Source organism: Corythoichthys intestinalis, chromosome 16 (assembly GCF_030265065.1).
Source record: "Corythoichthys intestinalis isolate RoL2023-P3 chromosome 16, ASM3026506v1, whole genome shotgun sequence".
NCBI classification, from domain to species: Eukaryota; Metazoa; Chordata; class Actinopteri; order Syngnathiformes; family Syngnathidae; genus Corythoichthys; species Corythoichthys intestinalis.
This window is the reverse complement of record NC_080410.1, coordinates 19,450,425-19,473,079: the sequence shown is the minus strand read 5'-3', so window position 1 is coordinate 19,473,079 and position 22,655 is coordinate 19,450,425. Positions and strand designations below refer to the sequence as shown.

At 39.8% G+C, this 22,655-nt stretch overlaps 1 protein-coding gene across 3 annotated transcripts in view; it reads right to left on the bottom strand.

The window, feature by feature from the left end:
• LOC130932026 (serine/threonine-protein kinase N1-like) overlaps nucleotides 1-22,655 on the bottom strand; it is a 77,098-nt gene that overhangs the window by 26,557 nt on the left and 27,886 nt on the right. For 2 of the 3 annotated variants that reach the window (XM_057861376.1, XM_057861375.1), the window contains exons 1-4: nucleotides 14,432-14,582; nucleotides 4,717-5,017; nucleotides 3,363-3,508; nucleotides 3,130-3,250 (exon numbers count right to left, since the gene is read on the bottom strand). In XM_057861376.1, the coding sequence (XP_057717359.1) occupies nucleotides 3,130-3,250; nucleotides 3,363-3,508; nucleotides 4,717-5,017; nucleotides 14,432-14,521 (658 nt within the window). In that variant the 5' untranslated portion in view covers nucleotides 14,522-14,582. Of the gene's footprint in view, nucleotides 1-3,129; nucleotides 3,251-3,362; nucleotides 3,509-4,716; nucleotides 5,018-14,431; nucleotides 14,583-22,655 lie in introns of those variants that run through there. The other variant, XM_057861377.1, reaches the window with a different exon arrangement.

Here is a 22,655-nt window from a genome sequence, read left to right as displayed (position 1 = left end):
AATAATGTTAATGCCATCTTATTGATTTGTTATAGTAAACAAACACAGTACTTATGTAACGTATGTTGAATGCATACAGTGCCTTGCAAAAGTATTCGGCCCCCTTGAATCTTGCAACCTTTCGCCACATTTCAGGCTTCAAACATAAAGATATGAAATTTAATTTTTTTGTCAAGAATCAACAACAAGTGGGACACAATCGTGAAGTGGAACAACATTTATTGGATAATTTAAACTTTCTTAACAAATAAAAAACTGAAAAGTGGGGCGTGCAATATTATTCGGCCCCTTTACTTTCAGTGCAGCAAACTCACTCCAGAAGTTCAGTGAGGATCTCTGAATGATCCAATGTTGTCCTAAATGATCGATGATGATAAATAGAATCCACCTGTGTGTAATCAAGTCTCCGTATAAATGCACCTGCTCTGTGATAGTCTCAGGGTTCTGTTTAAAGTGCAGAGAGCATTATGAAAACCAAGGAACACACCAGGCAGGTCCGAGATACTGTTGTGGAGAAGTTTAAAGCCGGATTTGGATCCAAAAAGATTTCCCAAGCTTTAAACATCTCAAGGAGCACTGTGCAAGCCATCATATTGAAATGGAAGGAGCATCAGACCACTGCAAATCTACCAAGACCCGGCCGTCCTTCCAAACTTTCTTCTCAAACAAGGAGAAAACTGATCAGAGATGCAGCCAAGAGGCCCATGATCACTCTGGATGAACTGCAGAGATCTACAGCTGAGGTGGGAGAGTCTGTCCATAGGACAACAATCAGTCGTACACTGCACAAATCTGGCCTTTATGGAAGAATGGCAAGAAGAAAGCCATTTCTCAAAGATATCCATAAAAAGTCTCGTTTAAAGTTTGCCACAAGCCACCTGGGAGACACACCAAACATGTGGAAGAAGGTGCTCTGGTCAGATGAAACCAAAATTGAACTTTTTGGCCACAATGCAAAACGATATGTTTGGCGTAAAAGCAACACAGCTCATCACCCTGAACACACCATCCCCACTGTCAAACATGGTGGTGGCAGCATCATGGTTTGGGCCTGCTTTTCTTCAGCAGGGACAGGGAAGATGGTTAAAATTGACGGGAAGATGGATGCAGCCAAATACAGCAACATTCAGGAAGAAAACCTGTTGGTATCTGCACAAGACCTGAGACTGGGACGGAGATTTATCTTCCAACAGGACAATGATCCAAAACATAAAGCCAAATCTACAATGGAATGGTTCAAAAATAAACGTATCCAAGTCAAAGTCCAGACCTGAATCCAATCGAGAATCTGTGGAAAGAGCTGAAGACTGCTGTTCACAAACACTCTCCATCCAACCTCACTGAGCTCGAGCTGTTTTGCAAGGAAGAATGGGCAAGAATGTCAGTCTCTCGATGTGCAAAACTGATAGAAACATACCCCAAGCGACTTGCAGCTGTAATTTGAGCAAAAGGTGGCGCTACAAAGTATTAACGCACGGGGGCCGAATAATATTGCAAAAAATTAAAATTTTATATCTTTATGTTTGAAGCCTGCAATGTGGCGAAAGGTTGCAAGGTTCAAGGGGGCCGAATACTTTTGCAAGGCACTGTATATCCTTCTTGAGTCTTATCTTTCCATTCCAACAATAATTTACAGAAAAATATGATATATTTTATAGATGGTTTGAATTGCGATTAATTAATTTTAAGCTTTAATTAACTCGATTAAAAATTTTAAACTTTTGACAGCCCTAATATATTGTAAAACTACACTCTTGGGCTTGTCAATAAACATTTATACGTTGCCATTAAAATGTATGGAACGGACCATGTTTCTGACGAGCAATGTTGTTAATCTTACTTTTAAAAAGTAATTAATTACAGTTACAAATTACTTCTCTCACAAAGTGAGTTAGTAACTCAGTTACCTGAATGTAAAAGTAATTAGTTACTTGGCAAGTAACTGGTTTTACTTTTCATGTTTTTTTTTTCCAATTAAAAAAAAAACAAAAAACAACAAAAAAAACATTGGTCACATTATATGAAGTTCAAAGAGTTTTTGGGACAGTCGCCCTAGCCCAATTCTTTACCCAAAACTTAACTAGACACAGGGGGATTGTGGATATAGCGATAACTAGATGGTAACCTTTGCTATGTTTGGAAGTCGTTTAATGTTGTGAATCAATCGTTAGAGTTGTTAAAATTGCTCCCGTTATTTCAATAGTTCCCGTCTGTCTACTTTCGACGTGAAAGTTTTAAAACCATTTTATCATTTAAAGATATGTAGATTCAAGTCAAGATTTTGCCGATTTAGGAGTATTTTAGATAAAAAGTTACTTAGGTTCGCTAGGAAGGGTTTCTACAACAGAGCCTTTCTGAGAAGTCTACTGCTTTACGATGGCGTCTGTTTACCAACGCTGGCAAGTGTATCATTTCGCATCTAGTTCATATACATGTGATATCTAGCATAGCATCATATGGGCGTAGTTTGTAGGCTGTCGGCTACAGTCAGCTATTATTGGAGCCACCTAGCCTAGCAACGGCGTCACAACTCCCTCTTTCCCACTTGCGCTCTTCTCTCTCAGTGTCTCGCAGACTTTTCTCGCGCCATTCAACCAACGTAGTAACGCAAAGTAACGCACGCCTTTACATCCTCAGTAACGGTAATGGCGTTGCAAAGATGAGAAAAGTAATTAATTAGATTACTCACTGCTGAAAAAAATAACGCCGTTAGTAACGCCGTTATACTCTAACATCGTCATTAACAACACTGCTGACGAGGCACAAACACATTACATCCCTTTGAATTCCCATTCATGACTTGGTCTTCCTTTCTGACCCAACCTGCTTTGTCTCTAACCTCTGCTAAATGAGACCTAGCTCTTAGTTGTTGGCCAACATCAAGGGGATGCAGGAACATCAATAAGACTCTAACCAGGAGCTTAAGGGCTGTAATGGAAAATGTGTATACCAGTGCGTAAATGCACATTGTGTGTGTGCGAGTGTGTTTGACCGGGCACTGTGAGGTTCTGAAGCAAGAATTGATCCATTACTGCCGCCATCATGAAATATGCAGTGTGACAGGTGGGTGAATGCTAAAAGGGGACGAGAAAGATGAGTGAGGGTGAAAAACTAAAGAGTGATAAGTACATTGGCTGTCCTCAGACTGTTCCGTGGCCTGCATGGCCTTTCGGATCTGCATGCGGATGATGTCGATCTTGGTCTTGCTGTCCTGCAGCATCTGTTGAGCTGTCTGGAGAAGCTTTTTGTCCTGCAAGCAATCAAAAGGAAAAATCTGTTGAGTGGAAGTAAAGGATCAGAAAACTTTGAAGGACAATGCATCAAGAAGGGAAGAGTAAGTTTTTGCAGAATCATATGATTACCTTGGTAGCGCCATTGGCATAAATGGGAATCATATTTTCGGCACCCTGTTTAACCTTTAATTCAATGTTAAGCTGCCGCTCCAAGGCAGCAATGCGGTGTTGGTTGGCAGATGGTCGACTGACCGAGCCTGGTGATGTTGCAGCATCTAAAGGTGGAAGGTGAGAAGGTCAAGGACGATTATGATTAGTGTACATTCCCCCCTCCCAGTCAAAATGGATTTGAGATTAACGGCAGTAAAAGATGAGCATTCACAGCCAGTCATCCCAGTTTAAATGAATTGGATGGTTATCCTTGTCAATGGCAGTCAAGTTAAGTGATAAAAAAAATATATATATAGAATATATATATACTATAATTGATTTGATTTTTTAAAAAATAAACCACTAAAAAATCTTTTTAATAAAAAAACAAAAAAAACAAAAAAAAAACAGAAGGGGCCTAGCCTCATGAGTGACAATAGGAAAGTTGCCACTTTACTTACTAATTAAGGGGCTTCTGACTCAACAAGACATGGAAAAACTGATGCATGCATTCATTTTCAGCAGATTGGACGATTGCAACGGTACATTTACAGGTCTGAATAAAAAATCAGTCAGGAAGCTGCAGCTAGTACAGAATGATGCAGCCAGAGTCCTCACAAATACAAGGAAACTGGACCACATTACACCGGTTTTTGAAATCGTTACACTGGCTTCCAGTGAGTCAAAGGATAGACTATAAAATACTACTTCCCGTCTACAAAACACTTAATGGCCTTGGACCAAAATACATGTTTGATTTGTTAGATTGCTATGAAACATCTACACCCTTAAGGTTGTCTGGAACCGGTATCCTATATGTTCCAAGAACAAGAACCAAGTAGGGTGAGACAGCATTTAGTTATTATGCTCCTCACCTCTGGAACAAGTTACCTGAAGATCCGAAGTATGCTCAAACTGCTAGCTCCTTTAAATCAGGGCTAAAAACGCTTTTGTTTAGCACTGCATATCTATAACTGCCTATATATTTCAATCTATTTGCTTTCTATTCCTCTTTTGCTTTATCTCCATTGTCGATTTCAATAGTAGAAGTTTTTTTTTTTTTTTTAAATTCTATTCATGAGTAAATGCGATTTTTATGTTTATTTCCCGTTTCGATTGTCTTTGTTTTTATGTTCTATTGATTTAATGAGATTTTTATGATCTTCATGTGATGTAAAGCCTTGTGTTGAATATATAAATAAATTTGCCTTGCCTTGCCTTCTGAGCGTGGGGTCTTGAGACAATACAGCATGATCCATTGAATTTTGCACTACCAACTAAAGAATTAGAAATGATTCTTTTTTTTTTTTTTTCCTCTAAGCAGAACATGTACCTTTATTCTCATTGTGTCCCTTGACCACAATGAGTGCATCCAGCTCCTGTAGTTGAGCATGGAGACACTCCAGCTTGCGTTTAGAACTGCGGAGCTGCGAGTCAACCTGTTGGGCATTTCTCCTGTCTGTTGTGGCCCTTCGTAGATTCTCCGCTCCCTCCTTGATCTTCAGCTCCTTACGGATATCCCTGCGGATCCTCTCGCGGTACTCATCCAGGCGTTGCTGCACACTGGAGTCCGAGAGGTCAGAGTTCTGGTCCAAGCCGAGTTGTTGCAGCACAGACAGCCCGCCTGGATCAGTCTGAGTGAGAAGATAAAGTTACAAATGAATAGTGCAAGTATCCAATAGAAAATCCAGTTGATTACTACAGAAATTAGAATGACTACGTCAGTAGAAATGTTGAACTCATTGAAACATAGTTTTACACACTGGCATTCAGCCAAAATTACTAATATGTCTATTTTCCTATTTATTTTACTGTTAATTAGTTCTTTAACAGTGTAACTCTTTCAGGGCCAGACGTCCTTAGGGGTCTAGATGTTTCATAGGAATCTAACAAATCAAGCATGTATTTTGGTCAAAGGCCATTAAGTGTTTTGTAGACGAGCAGTAGTATTTTATAATCTATCCTTTGACTCACTGGAAGCAAGTGTAACGATTTCAAAACCGGTGTAATGTGGTCCAGTTTCCTTGTATTTGTGAGGACTCTGGCTGCAGCATTCTGTACTAGCTGCAGCTTCCTGACTGATTTTTTATCAAGACCTGTAAATATACTGTTGCAATAGGCCAATCTGCTGAAAATGAATGCATGCATAAGTTTTTCCATGTCTTTTTGAGAAGGGCCCGTTTGATGAGGGAGGGGTTCATTAACTGCCACCTTCCCAGTTCATAAGGACTGGGCATCTACTAGTGATAAATTTACAGCAGAATGATGAAGATAGCTTGCTTTTCTGTTTATTAGTCGTTTTGTAGAATATCCTAGAATAATTTCCTGACCAAAGTATCGATATTCGTTGTATCACCATATCGTGAGATCATGGTTATCAGGAGCTTTGTATCGTAAATCGTATCGTATCGTGAGGTACCAAGAGGTTCCCACCATTAGTGTGCATACTGTGTGTTGTTTTTGATTGGCATGCTAAGATGGTCTATTTGACTGACGCTAGCTTAGCCACTCCGGAGGCCTGAAACTAAAAAACAACTAACAAACTACACAGAATTGTTGAACTCAACTCCACCGACTAATTAAACCCTTGCTAACTCAAAGAGTAAGCATGATGTCAAAAATCCTGAACTTAGTCTTATTCCATTTTTGTCGTGTGTATAGGTTTTTTTAAAAAATGTTTTCTAAAGCTATTATTGAGCAATAACATTTTTACTTTGCAAGATAAAAGACATAATAATAGTTCGGGGGTGGCAATGTAGATAAAAATAATTATAGAATGTATGGTAACATTAATTAAATGCATCTTAAAACTGTCATAAAACACCACTCATGAACATGGATGGAGCTTATGACAGGTCACAGATGTCATTAATTGTCCTAACAATGTTAACTTTTGTATCACAAGTGACATAATTTACTGCATGACACCGGTCATAAGAATTAATTCATATTCATGATAGGTCTCATGTCATGATTACGATAGTCTTATGTCATAAGAAGCATTCAAAATAAAGAGTAACTGGGTTCATTAATGTTTTAAAGTACTTTAGCTTGTTTAAACGTATGTCATAATCATCCGTATCATCATAATGTATAAACACTACTCTAAAGTAACTGTACTCTTACTTGAACACAGTTTTTGGCGACTCTACCCACGTCTGTTTATGAGAGTGAAGGTTTATGAGGCAACATTTTTAAAAGCCTTTGAGTACATTGAAGGTAGAAGGATGCTATATAAATGGAGCCCATTTAGCATTTACTTTAAGTGCGTAAACAGCTGAGTGCCAACATCAGTGCGGCTATGATCAACACTAACATGATTACAGCAGATTAGAACAGCAGGAATACAGATTTTAATCAGGGTCTCATCTGCTACTGCGTGGCTCAAAGGCTCAAGCAATCACATTGGAAGTCTAGCATGATCCGCTAGTGTCTGCATCACAGTTCGGAAGTTGGGGTTTGAATCTCAACTCCCTGTATGGAGTTCTAGTGCACCTGTTTTTTTTTCCTTCCAGTAACCCGCCTCACCCCAAAATAACAGTGGGTAGAAGTTCAATAAAACAACTGACATTGTTACGATACCATGTTTTTGCACCGCTTACCAAATGAGATACACGGCTGTGAGGTTGGCCAATCCCGATATTGTACTGAAACTCAGTTTGAAAAAATATACAAAATAGTTTTCATTTCATTTGGATACTATCGGTTTTATTGGTAAAGGTATGCAACTGGCACAGTGTTTTAGTACCAAACTCTACATGCCAGCAGAAGTCATCGCCTTCAATGGTTTTATGGCGGCTAGAAACGAAATCTCGGCGAGTACATAGGGCATCGGCTTGTTATTTGTCAGTATTTGCTGGTATCGATGCTAGCATTCTGATGCTGTATCAGGGCCTCTTCTGATACTAATACATGTATTGGCACAATACTAAAAACAGCACCAGTTTTACTGACTAGATTGGTCTTTACATTTACTAATTGGTTGCCATTGACAGCGATTAAAATCAAACCCATTTGAAGTGGGAGGACTGGCAGCGAATAATTCGCTGCCAGTCCTCCCACTTCAAATAGATTGGACGTCTACTAGCGACTACTTATACAATGGTACCTCTATATACGAAGTTAATTAGTTCCAGGACCTTGTTTGTAAGTCGAAATGGTCGTATGTCGAACAGGATTTTCCCATAAGAATACATTATAATTTCATTAATTCGTTCCACAGCCCGAAAACCTACACCAAATCCTTAATAAATACCGCTGGTACTATTGCAAACAACAATTACACAGAGCAAAACAAGTAAATTATGAATAAAAATTGGAATAATAATATAATAATACCTGTAATAATGTAACGAATCAGGTTCTAATGTGGCAGATTTATTTTTCCGTGGTGTACCTGAACGGACCGCAAGGCTGTTGTGTCAGAGTGAGGAAGGACTTTTTACTTTTCACTTCTTCAGCTGCGACGGACAGTAGGCATGTTACGTAGCACAAGTTCTGAAATGAATGATTAAAAACCTGACGAAGCCGGCGATTTCTTTGGCGATGTTACAAACATAATTGTCACATTAACTTATGAAAACAGGCGAACGGAGAAGGACCGCCGACACCATAGACAGTCTACGGTCGTATTGTTCTGCCAGTTCACAGATGCGCACCCCACGCTCATATATATATATTTTTTTCATCATTTCCATCTTCATTTCAATGGTAAGCCTCACCTTTTTCCCAGTACCTGCACTAACATTGTTGGAACCCATGTTGATTTCTCTCACAAGAAAATCCGCCGCGCGTCCATCTTGCGGGAAAGCACAGAAACTGCAGCGCTGTCATAAACCATCGTATTTCGAGCATGTCGTCGGATATAGAAACAAATGGCGAGACAAATTTTACGTCGGATGTCCAAAAGATCGTGTGTGGGAGCGGTCGTATGTTGAGGTATCACTGTACTTTATAAATTCATAGCAAAGAAGGAAGAAAAGAGCCACTGATTTGACATCATAGTCAGTGGCACTGAAACAGTTCATTACGTAATTACTGGCCTTAATCTTGGTGAAAAGCATCGAAGCACCTGTAAATTATACATACTTTCTGGTTACAGTGCCTCCCCCTGCGTCAAGCAGCATGGTAGGGGACCCAGGGCGACTCACAACGTGATGCAGCCATCCATCCAGCTTAGTAGATCTGATTACAACGTATTATGCCTCTGTGTGCATCAAGCTACAAGCCGACTGGGGCAGCAGCTCTGCATCATTAAAACCCTAATCCAAGTGCAGCATAGTAGCACTTTCTATAGTGACGCAATTGACCATGACAAGGAGTTTCGGAAACAGTTTGTAGTAGAGTGTTTGAATTCAAATTCAGATCAAATCAAATCAAATCAAATCCGATTACAGTGGTTTCACTTTGATGTCCTTCCTTCCATACGTGATCTCTGGTTGTCAATGTGATGTGTAATACAAAGTATCTGTCATGTGCTGAATTTCGTGTTTCTTTAAATCACAGTATTAATCAAATAAAGGCAGTTTCAATATTTTCAGAGGGTAAAAATAGTGTGCAGTTCCTTTGTGCGATCCTATCACAAATTCAATAAGAATGACATAATGACCACAATCTTGGATCTTGACATACAAGATCAGTTTTAGCCACATTTAGAATTTCTAAGGACCTACAGTGTATCACAAAAGTGAGTACATCCCTTGCATTTCTGCAGGTATTTAAGTATATCTTTTCATGGGACAAAACTGACAAAATGGCACTTTGACACAATGAAAAGTAGTCTGTATGCAGCTTATATAATAGAGTTAATTTATTTTCCCCTTAAAATATCTCAAAATAATCTACAGGAGACTCACCTTAGAAATACAGACGCCTTCAGATTGAGACGTAGTTGGGTCGGCCAGATATTTCTCTCCTCTTTTACCAGTAGAGCGAGAGGGGTGGCTGTACTTTTGCATAAAAACATTCCGCTTGCTCATACTAAAACCATTTCGGACTCTACTGGCAGGTTAGTTATAGTCATCGGCCACATTTATGAAGTTAAGGTTGTCTTTGTGAATATATACGCGCCAAATTGGGATGACGAGGGTTTTTTCAAACAGATTTTTTTAATGTTACCGGATTTGGCAGAATATAGATTAGTGCTGGGTGGTGATTTTAACTGTTGGCTGGATCCTGCATTAGATCGCTCCTCCTTGAAGTCAGTGCCACAGTCAAGATCAAGTAAAACAATTGGAGCCTTTATGGATGAGTTTAATGTCTCAGATCCTTGGCGTTTTTTCAATCCGTATAAAAAGGAATACTCTTTTTTTTTCGCACGTACATCGGACTTTTACTCGAATTGATTTTTTCTTAATAGATAACTCTTTGCTTACTGCTGCCTCTGGCTGTAAATATGACTCAATAACTCTATCCGACCACGCTGTAGTTTCTATGAAGATATATTTTCGTAAATTCATAAATGCACGTCCACCTTGGCGTCTTAATACCCAACTATTACTCGACAAGAATTTTGTCGAATATATAACGGAGCGATTGAGTTTTTTCTTTCAAGTAAATAGAACTCCGGGTGTTTCAGCTGCGTTACTATGGGAATCAATGAAGGCATTTATAAGGGGGGAAATTATTTCATATGAAGCACATCAAAAGAGAAGAACCATAACAAAGTTAACAAATCTTTCTCAGAATATAGCAGCGTTGGATGCTCAGTATGCGGTTTCCAAACTGCCTGAGACTTACAGAGAGCGGATGGCTCTTCAAGCGGAATACGATTCTATTTCTTCTCAACAAACTATTAGGCTCTTACTGCTATCAAGGTCTAAATTTTATGAACAGGGGGATAAAGCTAATAAGCTTTTAGCTCACCAGTTACGTCAAAGGTCATCCCCTCAGCTAATTTCACGAGTCGAGACTGACTCGGGAACTACGTCAGATCCCTTAGAAATAAACAATACATTTTTTGAGTTTTATAAATCACTGTATACATCGGATCACTCCTTTGGGCCTGAACAATTTGAACAGTTTTTCAGCAAAATACCGCTTTCCGTCCTGAATTATACCTTGAGAGAGGAGCTGGAACGCCCTATTACCGGCCCTGAACTGGAAAGGGCAGTGAAATCGTTACAGAGCGGCAGAAGCCCGGGTTTAGATGGTTTTCCGAGTGAATTTTATAAAACGTTTTGGAAGCCATTGGCTCCATATCTGTTAGAAGTGTTTACGGAGGCCTTTGAGCTAGGTGCACTCCCCCAAACATTAAACCAGGCATGTATCTCCCTGATTCTTAAGAAGGGCAAAGACCCATTAAAATGCAGTTCTTATCGCCCTCTTAGTCTGTTGAATGTAGATTTTAAAATTCTGTCTAAATTATTGGCTCTTCGCCTAGAGGGTGTCCTCCCACTGATTATTTCTCAAGACCAGACTGGTTTTATTCGTGAGAGACACTCCTTTTTCAACCTTAGGAGGGTTTTTAATGTTGTGTACAACCATTCAATGGAAGCTCGGTCGGAGGCTTTGTTGGCCTTAGATGCTGAGAAGGCCTTTAACCGAGTGGAATGGGATTACTTGTTTTTTTGTCTGGGGAAATTTGGGTTTGGATCAAAATTTGTATCTTGGATTAGGCTTCTGTACTGGTCTCCACAAGCATCAGTTAGAACCAATAATACAAATTCCGAATATTTTCACTTATTTCGGTCTACCAGGCAGGGCTGTCCCTTGAGCCCGCTGTTGTTCGCGGTGGCTATGGAACCTCTTTCGGCCGCGCTGAAATGTCACCCTAACTTGCGTGGTATAGTGCGACATGGTGTGGAGCTGAAAGTCGGACTTTATGCAGACGATCTTCTGTTATTTCTGGCGGATTTGTCTCATTCCATCCCTGCAGCTCTCACTGTTTTACGTGATTTTAGTGAAATCTCTGGGTATAAACTGAATTTGGGGAAGAGCGAAATATTTCCTGTAAATCAGCTTGCCAAAGCATATCCATTAGAAAACTTCCCATTTAAAATATCAAAATCAGGGTTTGTCTATCTCGGAGTCTATGTGGCTGACACATGGAGTAACCTTCGAAAGATGAATTTTAACTCGCTGCTTGTGCAGCTTAAACAGGACTTTCAAAGATGGTCCTTGCTTAATCTCTCCGTTCCGGCTCGAATAAACGCAGTTAAAATGAACATTCTACCCCGTTTTCTTTATTTGTTACAGTGTATTCAGATTTTTCTCCCTCTTTCTTTCTTCAAATCTGTGGACAGCCTTATCATAGATTTATATGGAATAAAAAGAAATCCAGGCTGCGCTATCAAACATTACAGAGACCCAAGGAACTGGGTGGAATGGCTCTCCCTAACATATTGTACTATTATTGGGCAGCGAACATTAAAAACCTGACATACTGGCTCCGCGGTGAGAGCACTGATAACACCCCATTGTGGCTCGGTGTCGAAAACAACTCAGTTAAACTGGTGACATTAAAATCCTTAGTGTTTTCACCACTTCTGTCATCGACCTCTCCATATTTACAAAATTCTGTGGTATTCTCGTGTCTCAGAATTTGGAACCAATTCAGGGGATACTTTGGGCTACAGGCGTTTTCCTGTCAGGCTCCAATTTCGCCTAACCATGCCTTCCCCCCTCTCTCTTAGATAATACATTCACTACATGGTCTAGGCTGGGCATAGAAACACTTAAGGATTTATATCTGGATTCAACTTTTGCTTCATTTCAACAGCTAGTTGGAAAGTATTCATTGCCCAATGGCCATTTTTTTTTTAGATATCTTCAAATTCGCAGTTATGTCCGCTCACTTTGGCCAAACTTCCCAACTCTCCCAGCCGCCTCTGCCTTAGACACCTTTTTAACACCTTTGCCATCATTAAAGGGTGCAATAACGACAGTCTATTCCAACATTTATAAAATCAGTTCAGACTCCACCTTAAACACCCTGAAGGCGGTCTGGGAGTCGAGTTTGGGAATGAATATATCTTCAGTACCGCCTACGCAAGGCTATTGGATCAAAGAGATGCTGTACTTTCTCAAATTGGAGAAAATTAGACTGACACTCGGTGGATAATCTGGGTCCTTTGAGAACATTTGGAACCCGTTTTTGTTATACGTTAGGAGCACAGATTATCATCTTGATGTAGATTTTTGAAATATGCCTGAAAACCCTCATAATATATGTGTACACTTTTGTTATGTAGCCTTTGTACTTTTCCCCTTCAATGGGGAACAATAACAACAATACATGTTTTCGGAGATTTGTGCCGGGGGTCTTGGGGGATGGGGGTGTGGGTTTCGTCTTTTTTTTTTTTTTTCGTTTTTTTTTTTTTGGGGGGGGGGTAAATTTTGTTGGGGTTTTTTTGTTTTTGTTTTGTTTTTTCGGGTTGGTTGTTCTGTTTTGTTTGTTATATAAAATAAAAATTACGGGGGATTTGATGAATGAATCATGGGCATATCTACTGCTGATTGCCTCCTTAATGTGGATTGCCCCACTTGCTTCTGATCCCAGTTTAAAAAAAAAAAAAAATCTCAAAATATAGCCATTAACATCGAAACCCCTGGCAACAAAAGTGAGTACACCGCATGAGAAGCACATACATCCCTAAATGTCCAAATTGAGTACTGCTTGTCCTTTTCCGTCTAAAATGTCATGTGACTCGTTACAGGAGTGCTGTCAGCATTGCTGCAGAGATTGAAGAGGTGTGTGTGTGTGTGGGGGGGGGGGTCATTCCCACCACCAAGCTTGACTGTAGGCATGACACACTTATCTCTACTCCTCACCTGGTCGCCGCCACACATGCTTGAGACCACTGGAACCAAACAAATTAATGTTCGTCTCATCAGACCATACGACATGGTTCCAGTAAAGCATGTGCTTTATTGACATGTCTTCAGCAAACTGTTTGCGGGCTTTCTAGTGTACAGTCTTCCAAAGAGGATTCCTCCTGGGATGACAGCCATGCACACCAATTTGATGTAGAGTACGGCGCATGGTCTGAGCACTAGCAGGCTGACCCCCCCCCCCCCCCCCCCCCCCCCACCTCTTCAATCTCTGCAGCAATGCTGACAGCACTCCTGTAACGAGTCACATGACATTTTGGAGGGGAAAATGACAAGCAGTACTCAATTTGGACATTTAGGGATGTACGTAGTTCCCATGCGGTGTACTCACTTTTGTTCCCAGGGGTTTGGATATTAATGGCTATATTTTGAGTTATTTTGAGGGGAAAATAAATTAACTCTATTATATAAGCTACACACAGACTACTTTTCATTGTGTCACAGTGTCATTTTGTCAGTGTTGTCCCATGAAAAGATGTGGTGTACTCACTTTTGTGATACGCTGCAAATGTCATAAGATACAACAAAAAACACAGTTTAGTTGAGAAAGTACCATCTTTTGTTAAATGATATTCCGACTGTCAAATGTAAATCTATATCGAGATCAAAGCAAAAACAGCTTTTCACACTGCACACATCAAATAAGAGATGATTATTTTACATTTTTCGGAAAGACTCTTACCCATTATCAAATATAATTTGCACAATCTTATGTCAACATTAACATATGAACTGATGTTTTTACAGATTTGCTGTGGATTTAAATGAGTTTGTCACTAGTAAACATCCAATCCAATAGAACTGGGTGGGCTGGTGTCCATTCGCTGCCACCCCTCCCATTTCACATGGGCTGGGTGTCTGTTAACCGTAAATGGCAGCCAGTGACTTAAGACGGGTGAGTGTATACCATGTTGCCAGCCTCATCAGAGACCTCAGCGGTGACACAACATGAAAGACAGGAAGGGAGAATTTATGCTGTGACGCTATCCTGTTCAACACAATACAACTTCATTTTTGGTGTTGTACAACAAAAAGGCCCAAGTGCAAGATGTCTCCCGAGCTAAGGCCAAAACATTTGTGACGGGCAGAGGAGAAGAAGAAATACAAACGATCCGAATTTAAAAAATGTGAATGAGGAAGCAGCCAAAAAGAGAAGGACCATGTAAAATGTTGGCAGGGAACAAGACGGCCATTTTGAGATCTGAAAAGTTGCCTACCGAATTGTCTGTGTCACTCTGCTCAGTGTGGACGGGGTCATCAGCAGGTTGATCCCTCATATAGTCCTCTATTGCATCCTCACTGGCCATGTTTGGCCTCTGGCTTTACTCACCCCCCCCCCCTCGGCAGTTGCTTCCCCACCCAGCAGTCACGGTGGCAACAAACACAACTAATACATGCCTCCTCAAAATCCAGGATGGATTTACACTCAAAAGCCTGGCTAAATCTGAAGCAAGTGAACGGGGTGGAGAGGAGGAGAGAGAAATGTGTAGACCTCGCTGCTTCCTGTTCTGCTCATGGAGGCGTCATGCAGTTTGTGCGTGTGCACACACACATATGCTCGCAAACACGCACTGGTGGTTGTGCAAGCTCACAGTGCACCCAGTTTCCTGTAACTACTCAAAGCAAAGACAGTTGTTTGATACATTGTGGTCATGTTAAACCACCAATTCCTAACCATTTCTGCCTTTCCTTGCATCCCTTGAAACCGATATCGTAAGTTAACAAAAATGAAGATGCATTAGGTACATTTTTTCTAATTTGTATTTGAACTTTTTCTAACTGGCATAATCATGGTACGCACAGAACACACTATTTCAGTCAGTCTGTGTGTATAACTGTGTTTTACTGAGAAACCACACAAAGGGTAAAAAGGGTAAAACCTTTTGGTTGACCTTCTAATAAAAAAGGATTTGACATTTCAGAGTTTTTTCTCCATAGATAAGTACAGAAAAAAATAATTGTGCCATAAACAAAGTTTCTCTGCCTCAAAACATAGACTTCATCATGATATCGACGGGTCACATTCGCCAGGCACTGCACCAAGCCTTCAAGAAGGGGGCCGACCTACACTCCGCTTCAGTCGGTCGAAGTCGGTCGCAGTTATTCAACACATGCAGCGATCCAACCCCGGATTTAGGTTGAAAAAGTACGAAAGCTGTACCACATATAAACAGGAAGGATTGTCTCAGGACTGATTTGTTCGAGGATTTGAGGTAATTATTATATTATTCATACCATGCATGCATTTTGAAACATTTTGAAAAAAAAAAAAAAAAAATCAATGGGAGAAATGAACCGCTACGGCATTGGCGTCATAATTCAACATATTTACATAAAATAAATGCTAACTGCCCGTTTTTTTTTTTTGCTTTTAACCAAGAATCGAGACTGTTTTTACCTCCATATCTATAAAAAATTCAGGGATTAAAGCATTTATTCCCAAAAATTTCAAGGTAAAAAGCTCTTTGTTGTGATAAGGCGGCGCCACAGTGGCTCAAAGACTAGCAGCACATTCGACATATTTACATAAAATAAACGCTAACTGCCCGTTTTTTTTTTTTGCTTTTAACCAAAAATCGAGACAGTTTTATGTCCATATCTATAAAGAATTCAAGGATTTTGCATTTATTAGGCTCGAGCGTTTACGTCACAGCAGCACGGGATCGTGCGAGATTTGCGACAACGCAGCCATTTCGGAAGCACGTCTGCATCACGGGACATTTAAACTTAACGGCAAATACAATTGAACTACGAGTGCCAAAGATGGAAAAATGTAGGGAAAACTTGCCAGTTCGATACAGAGACAAACTTGTTACCACGGCGAAGGACAGATATGTGAGCAATTTTAAGGATGTGAACAATGTTGACCCTCACGAGCAAGCCGAACACAAATGGAATAAAGATGTCGACAAGCTTGCACCACTACGCGAAATGGACATCATGCTGTATTTAGTGTTTGGTGTATGTTACTACACTCATCAGCAATTCCAAAACTACAAATCGCTACAAAGCTACGAACGAACAGTTTTGCTGCGGATGGGTGCAGGATCTGCACATTATGACCATAGCAAACGGCAACACCATCTTTCTAGCAAAGGTAGGCAATGTGTGTTTACATTAGTCTGTGACCACGGATGTACAAATTTTTTGTTGCAGAAAATGTAGCCTGTGTACAAATTCTTTGCCACTCTCTCATGTCAAAATATTACAGCTTTTTCATTTAGCAACGACAGGAATTATGTCTTATGAAGACAATGCACATGTATGCATGCTAGTTGTTTAGCTGTATCTATAGCTAACAACAGGCCGACTTAGGGCATAAAGTTACTGAAATTTGCGTAAACAAACGAAATTAACTTACCGGAGTGGAAGTGCATAGAGCAAACTCAGTGTGTAACTGGAGAATCAAACGTTATGCCCTTCCTTCTGATCGAGGCCACCCATGCCATTCTTCGACGTTTGGCAAGTTCAGATATGACCTTTCCCTCGCCTTTTCTCCATGTAGGGATCCGGAAGAAACGCAATGGTGTTCCATCGAGCTGCACATTCTCCTTTGTATTCAATCGGTTGTTGCAATTCTTTACCGCACAATAATTTCCAACCATTTTTAAAGAGCGACCTGTGTTGAAATGCCTCACTGTTCTCGCTTCCAAAATGGCGATAGCGGCGGAAACCTAGCAAGTGCCACGTCATACGCTCGAGCCTAATTTTAAAAAATTGCTGCGTAAAAAGCTCTTTGTTGTGATAAGGCGGCGCCACAATGGCTGAAAGACTAGCAGCACATTTGATATATTTACGTAATATAAATGCTAACTGCCCAGTTTTTTTTTTGCTTTTAACCAAGAATCGAGACTGTTTTATGTCCATATCTTTAAAGAATTCAGGGATTTAAGCATTTATTCCCAAAAATTTCAACGTAAAAAGCTCTTTGTTGTGATATGGTGGCGCCACAGTGGCTTAAAGACGAGCACCATATTCAACATATTTATGTAAAATAAATGCTGTGTTGTTTTTTGTTTGTTTGTTTGAACCAAAAATCAGGGATTTAAGCATTTATTCACAAGAATTTTCAACGTAAAAAGCTCTTTGTCTGTGTTTCCATTCGGTCAGCTTTGACGGAGAACAGGAGAGTCGAGAATATGTCCAGGGCGCCCCATTAGTCGGCCCCATACCCCGTGTCCCGTCAATATTGTTATGAAATCCATGCTCAAAAATAACCAGAGAGATTTTTTTTTGTTTTTTGACAGAATTACACTACTTCATTTTGCTATTTTAAGTTTGTGTTAAAGAACTGTTACAGTGTATTTTGTGTACAATGTATATTTCACTTTTAACAACATTACAAAGAGATACATAAAAGACATGTTTTTCCCTTTTTTTCCCAAAAGTATATTGGAAAAAAACAACAACAAAAAACACCAATGTCACTGGCATGACATCAAAAAAAAAAAAAAAAAAAAAAAATTATCAATATTTCAAGACCATTCACATACACATTGAATCTGCCATTAATTAACAAATTTTCAGTCCTCTATCTTTGTTGAAGGATGATCAAAGTATTTCAGAAAGACCCCCCACACCTGATTGAATTTTGTTCAGAGCTGCTCATCATTCCTTGACTTTTTCAAGTCTGAAATGGAGTAACATGTTTTTGATCCAGTGTGATATTGTCAGTGGGGCTATATCCTTACATTTAGAAAAAAAATCTGGCGGCGAGCAACCTATGTTGAGAAGGCAATAATTTTACGCCCACCGATAGGGAATGCTAATCTCTTGTGCAACCCAAAGAGTAATATGAGTGGATTCAGTGGTAGTTTGACCTTCATCATATTAGAAAGTGCTTTGCAAATGTCTTTCCAAAATTATATCTTGGGGCAATACCAATACATGTGTACTAAAATGGCCTCTGTTGATTTACATCGATCACATGATGGATCAATTTGAGAATAAATTCATGCCAATCTGGATTTAGAGAGGTGCCTCCTGTGCACGAGACAAACTGGATTAAGCAGTGCTTCGCACAAAATGAAGATGAGTGAATTCTCCTTAGAACCTCTCCCGAGTCAGCTGTGCTAATAACAATTTCAAGATCCTTCTCCAAAGTTTCTTTGATTTTAGACATTGAAGTGGAATTTAAATGGGAGAATGATGTCAGCATTATGGAGAGTCCCTTTTTCTTGGCATGGTTAAAATACATCACACCATCAATTGCATTATTATGAGGTTTGTCTGGGAACGCTTGTATGCAAGTATGTAAAAAAATCTAGGGATGGGAAGGTGGTATTTTTGGGACAATTGTTAGAACTAGCGATGTCCCGATCCGATCACGTGATCGGAAATCGGGCAGATAATGCCATTTTTCAGGGGATTAGTATCGTGTGAAAAGGATCGGGTTTTTAATTTGAAAAGTATATTTATGTTTTTCTGCTTCATGCTCATACAGCCTCCTCACCCTCCCTCCTGCTGCTTTTTTGTCACCAGTGGAGCTGGCGTTGGGTACTTAAAGTTAAGATGATTGACAGGTTTGCTGCTTAGAGCGAGATCTAGCGAGAGAAAGCTCGGTAGCTCTACAATCAAAGGCACAAATGTGTTAATCATCGTTTAGTCAATCTTCGTAGTCCAGAGTCTGCTCTCAGCAGCGTGAGCGTAAAAATGTCAGTGAATTTGAGTGGACTCACTCAATGAAGCATTTAATACGGACAAGCATTCAATAAAAACAATAATATTTCTATGTTATTCTTGTCTAAAAATAATTCACATTATGAAGGCGGCAAGTTGAGACAGAGGTTAGCACGTCCACCTCACAGTTCTGGGATTTTGGGTTCAATCCCGACTCCAGCCTTCCTGTGTGGAGTATGCATGTTCTTCCCTTGCCTGTGTGGGTTTTCTCTAGGTTCCTGCCCCATCCCAAAAAAACCATGCATGGTAAGCTGATTGAACAGTCCAAATTGTCCGTAGGTGTGAGTGTGTGGCTGAATGGTTGCTTGTCTATATGTGCCCTGCGACTGGCTGACAACATGTTCAGGGTGTACCCCGCCTTCTGCCTGGAGTTAGCTGTGATAGACTCCAGCACCCCCACAAACTTCATGAGGATAAGCAGTTCAAAAATTTGATGAATGTTATAGAGAGTGATTGAAAGTATGGCTTTGAAAGTGATACAATGAAAAATGTGGGTGTGTCTGTATTTTAAAGTGCCTGTGACACGAAAAAGCATGTTTATTTCATAATACACGCGGTATTTTATGCCCCTGAATGATATGGACCGCTTGGATGTGTGTGGAAGCGATCGCTATATTTATTTAGTTTTTTGAATCCCGCGCCATGAAAATGAGTGACTTCCGGCTTCGGTCTTGCATTGAGGAGGAGGGCGCTGTGACGTGTACGGTAGAAGACGTTCTCTTCACTATACAGTGTACTGTTGTGTATGAGGACGAAGGATTCAGCTGATTTTGTGGATTAATACTTTTATTTTTTGCATCACGCCAGCCAAACGGCTGCAGAAAAATCATTCTGTATGCGGGAGAGGCGTATGCGCCTTTTTGGAGTTTCAAAAGGTTCCCATTCACCGTGGATATTTACTGTGGGACCATTGGACTTACAAGGAAGTGAGTAAACATCTTGTTTTGTATTATGTCAAATACGAATACAGTGATTACAAAGTAAACACTATAAAATTCCTTTAAATAAAGGACTACTTACGTTTGATCATTGATAGGCATGTAAAAAGCTATCCTCATGCTCATTAGCAGTTAGCTGTTAGCACGTTAGCTACACAACAACTCCAGCCACCCTCCTCCAGGGAACGAACTGTAAATTGCTCTCCGCCGGGCGGTTTGCCGATCCGCAAAGAAACTCGACAACCGGGTCGTCATGTCAAATAATCCAGGCTAGTTATGTGTGATTTTCCACTTCGAAGACTTTGAAACATCCCTCGGTTCGGGTTAGCATGTCGGCTAGCTGTCACTCCTTCTGGTCTGTTTACATTCTCCGAAGCCTGGGAAGGGAAATTACATATGTCCGATTTAGGTGTCATAAAATATCGTTCGGGAGGTGTGACAATAAAGGTGAAGTCGACTGTTTTGACCATTATGGAGTAATTTTGCCATTTCGTCTTGAATAAATGGATTTTTATTATTTTATATTCCATTTAGCACAAGATTGTTATTTATCATGACCATGCCATTTATTTAGCAATTGGGGAAAGTACTTGGGTAAAAAGAATATCCTGTAAAAATATTGAAGTAAAGAGACAGAAACAATGACATTTTGCCGCTCTCTTCGTCGCGTTTTCCTCATTGTGAATAGTTCCCCCTCGACGGGCTGACTGGTCCTTCTCAAGCCATTTATATAGCTATTGGGGAAAAATACTTGGATAAAAAGAATATCCTGTAAAAATATTGGGAGTAGAGAGACTGAAACAATGACATTTTGCAGCTCTCTTCGTCGCATTTTCCTCGTTCTGAACAATTCCCCCTCAATGGGCTGAATAGTAAAACCGATGAGCCTAGTCTACCGCTGACGTCATCCACCTGTTGGGGACGCTAAAGCCCTATAATGGTAGGCGTGGCTAACCGGCAGATTAAAAGACTAATTTCTCGTCATCTGCGCTTTGCTAAATTGTTGTATATAGTCGAATCGTCTCAAAATATGATTCTAATTCACATAATAATGCCATTTAAGACTTTTTTTCTGGTGTCATATGCTCTTTAAGTTGGTGCACCTTAAGTAAAAAGTATGCACCAGTGCAACCAAACTTCACGCCCTCAGTCCATCGCAGATTTTTTTTTTAATTAGAAAAAAAAAAAAAGAAAGAAAGAAAGGAAAAAAAAAAAGATGAGCAGATGAGCTGTCCCGAGCCAATCACGTAGTGTCACTCTCCCTCCGTCTCCCTGCTCTCGTCAGGCGTGCACTGTAGTTGCTTATTAAAGGTGATTGGAAGATGTTTGGGTTAGATGTTGCCAGAGACACGAACTTCAAAGCGCCGCATGCGTCAATCACAGTTTTTTTAAAACAGTTGTGCGGGCGTTAAAGTCAATCAGCCAATGCACACCAGTCGCAGTGCGGCCGTGTGTTAGATGAGTCCCAGAAGCGGCTCAACGCGACGCACACGAAAAGAATGACAGAGTTTATTATTTGACGTGAGACACAGCCCTCCTGCGTCATTACTACTACCGGTAGCAAGGCTCGGGCAGACCGGAAGTCACTCGTGTAAAAATACGATGGATTCGGTCCATTTTCGAACTAATATGCAATCGTAACCTACTTTTTGAGTTCATCAGATCTCGAGTGGTAGATCAGGGCACAGTTGACTTGTCTTTGTTGATTTACTGTTGTCTTCTCTGCTATAATAATAACCAACACGGCCCCGTGTTCAATACAAAACCTTCCTACCACAACAAAACAAGTAGGAACTAATATTCACATAGGAACTAAAGTTATAAAACATAATATACACAATATAAATGAATACTACATCACATTTGTAAAATATAAACACATAATAAAATAAATAATAGCCCATTGAAATAAAATAAATTGAAATGAGCTAAAACACCTGTAATTAAATAATAAGAATAATACACAGAATACACAATTAAATTTATTAATTTCTGTGTGGCGCTTTAACTTGAGAAAATCCACCAATAAAGCTTTGGAAAACCGTTCATAAGAAAAAAAATGTTTCATTGAGGCATTTCATTTGTAAAATACATGTTAAAATCTTTGTCATTGGGATTGCTTTTCTCTTTAGCACAGGTCTTTTTTCTTCTTTCTTTCAGAAAGAAAGCTGACCAGCTACGCGGGTTCTGAAAGGCAAATTGCTGTTGGATTATCTTTAAATACCCACTACTTTTTGAGCAGAATTCTAGTTTTGTATAGGCTAATGTTCCTATTGTTGAAAGCACAAAAGTGTGTAATAAAAAACTAGCACATTTATATTTTGCATTTTGTTTTCTTACTGTACCGAAAATGAACCGAACCCTGACCTCAAAACCGAGGTACATACTGAACCGAGATTTTTGTGTACCGTTACACCCCTATTGTTGAGGCAACTCATTGTGTGTAAGTGAGCAGCTTGAGCAGATTTGAGTGGACTCACCCAATGAAGCATGTAATAAAGCCAAGCATTTTTCTACTACCGTATTCTTGTTTTAAAATAATTTGGTGGGACCGTAACATGTTTTAAAACTCAACTCACTTAACTCATAATTCTTACATTTGAAGTGCTTAAAATACATTTATTAAACTAATATAAATATATATATATATATATATATACATACAGTATATATACACATAAAAAATATATATACTTTGGAGAAAAACATGATGATGATGATGAAACTTATTTCGAGCATGCACACACAAAAGAAACAAAAAAACATACAATATAATTCAACAGGGGAGTGGGAAGAAGAAAAAACTTATTTTATCCCACCCCTG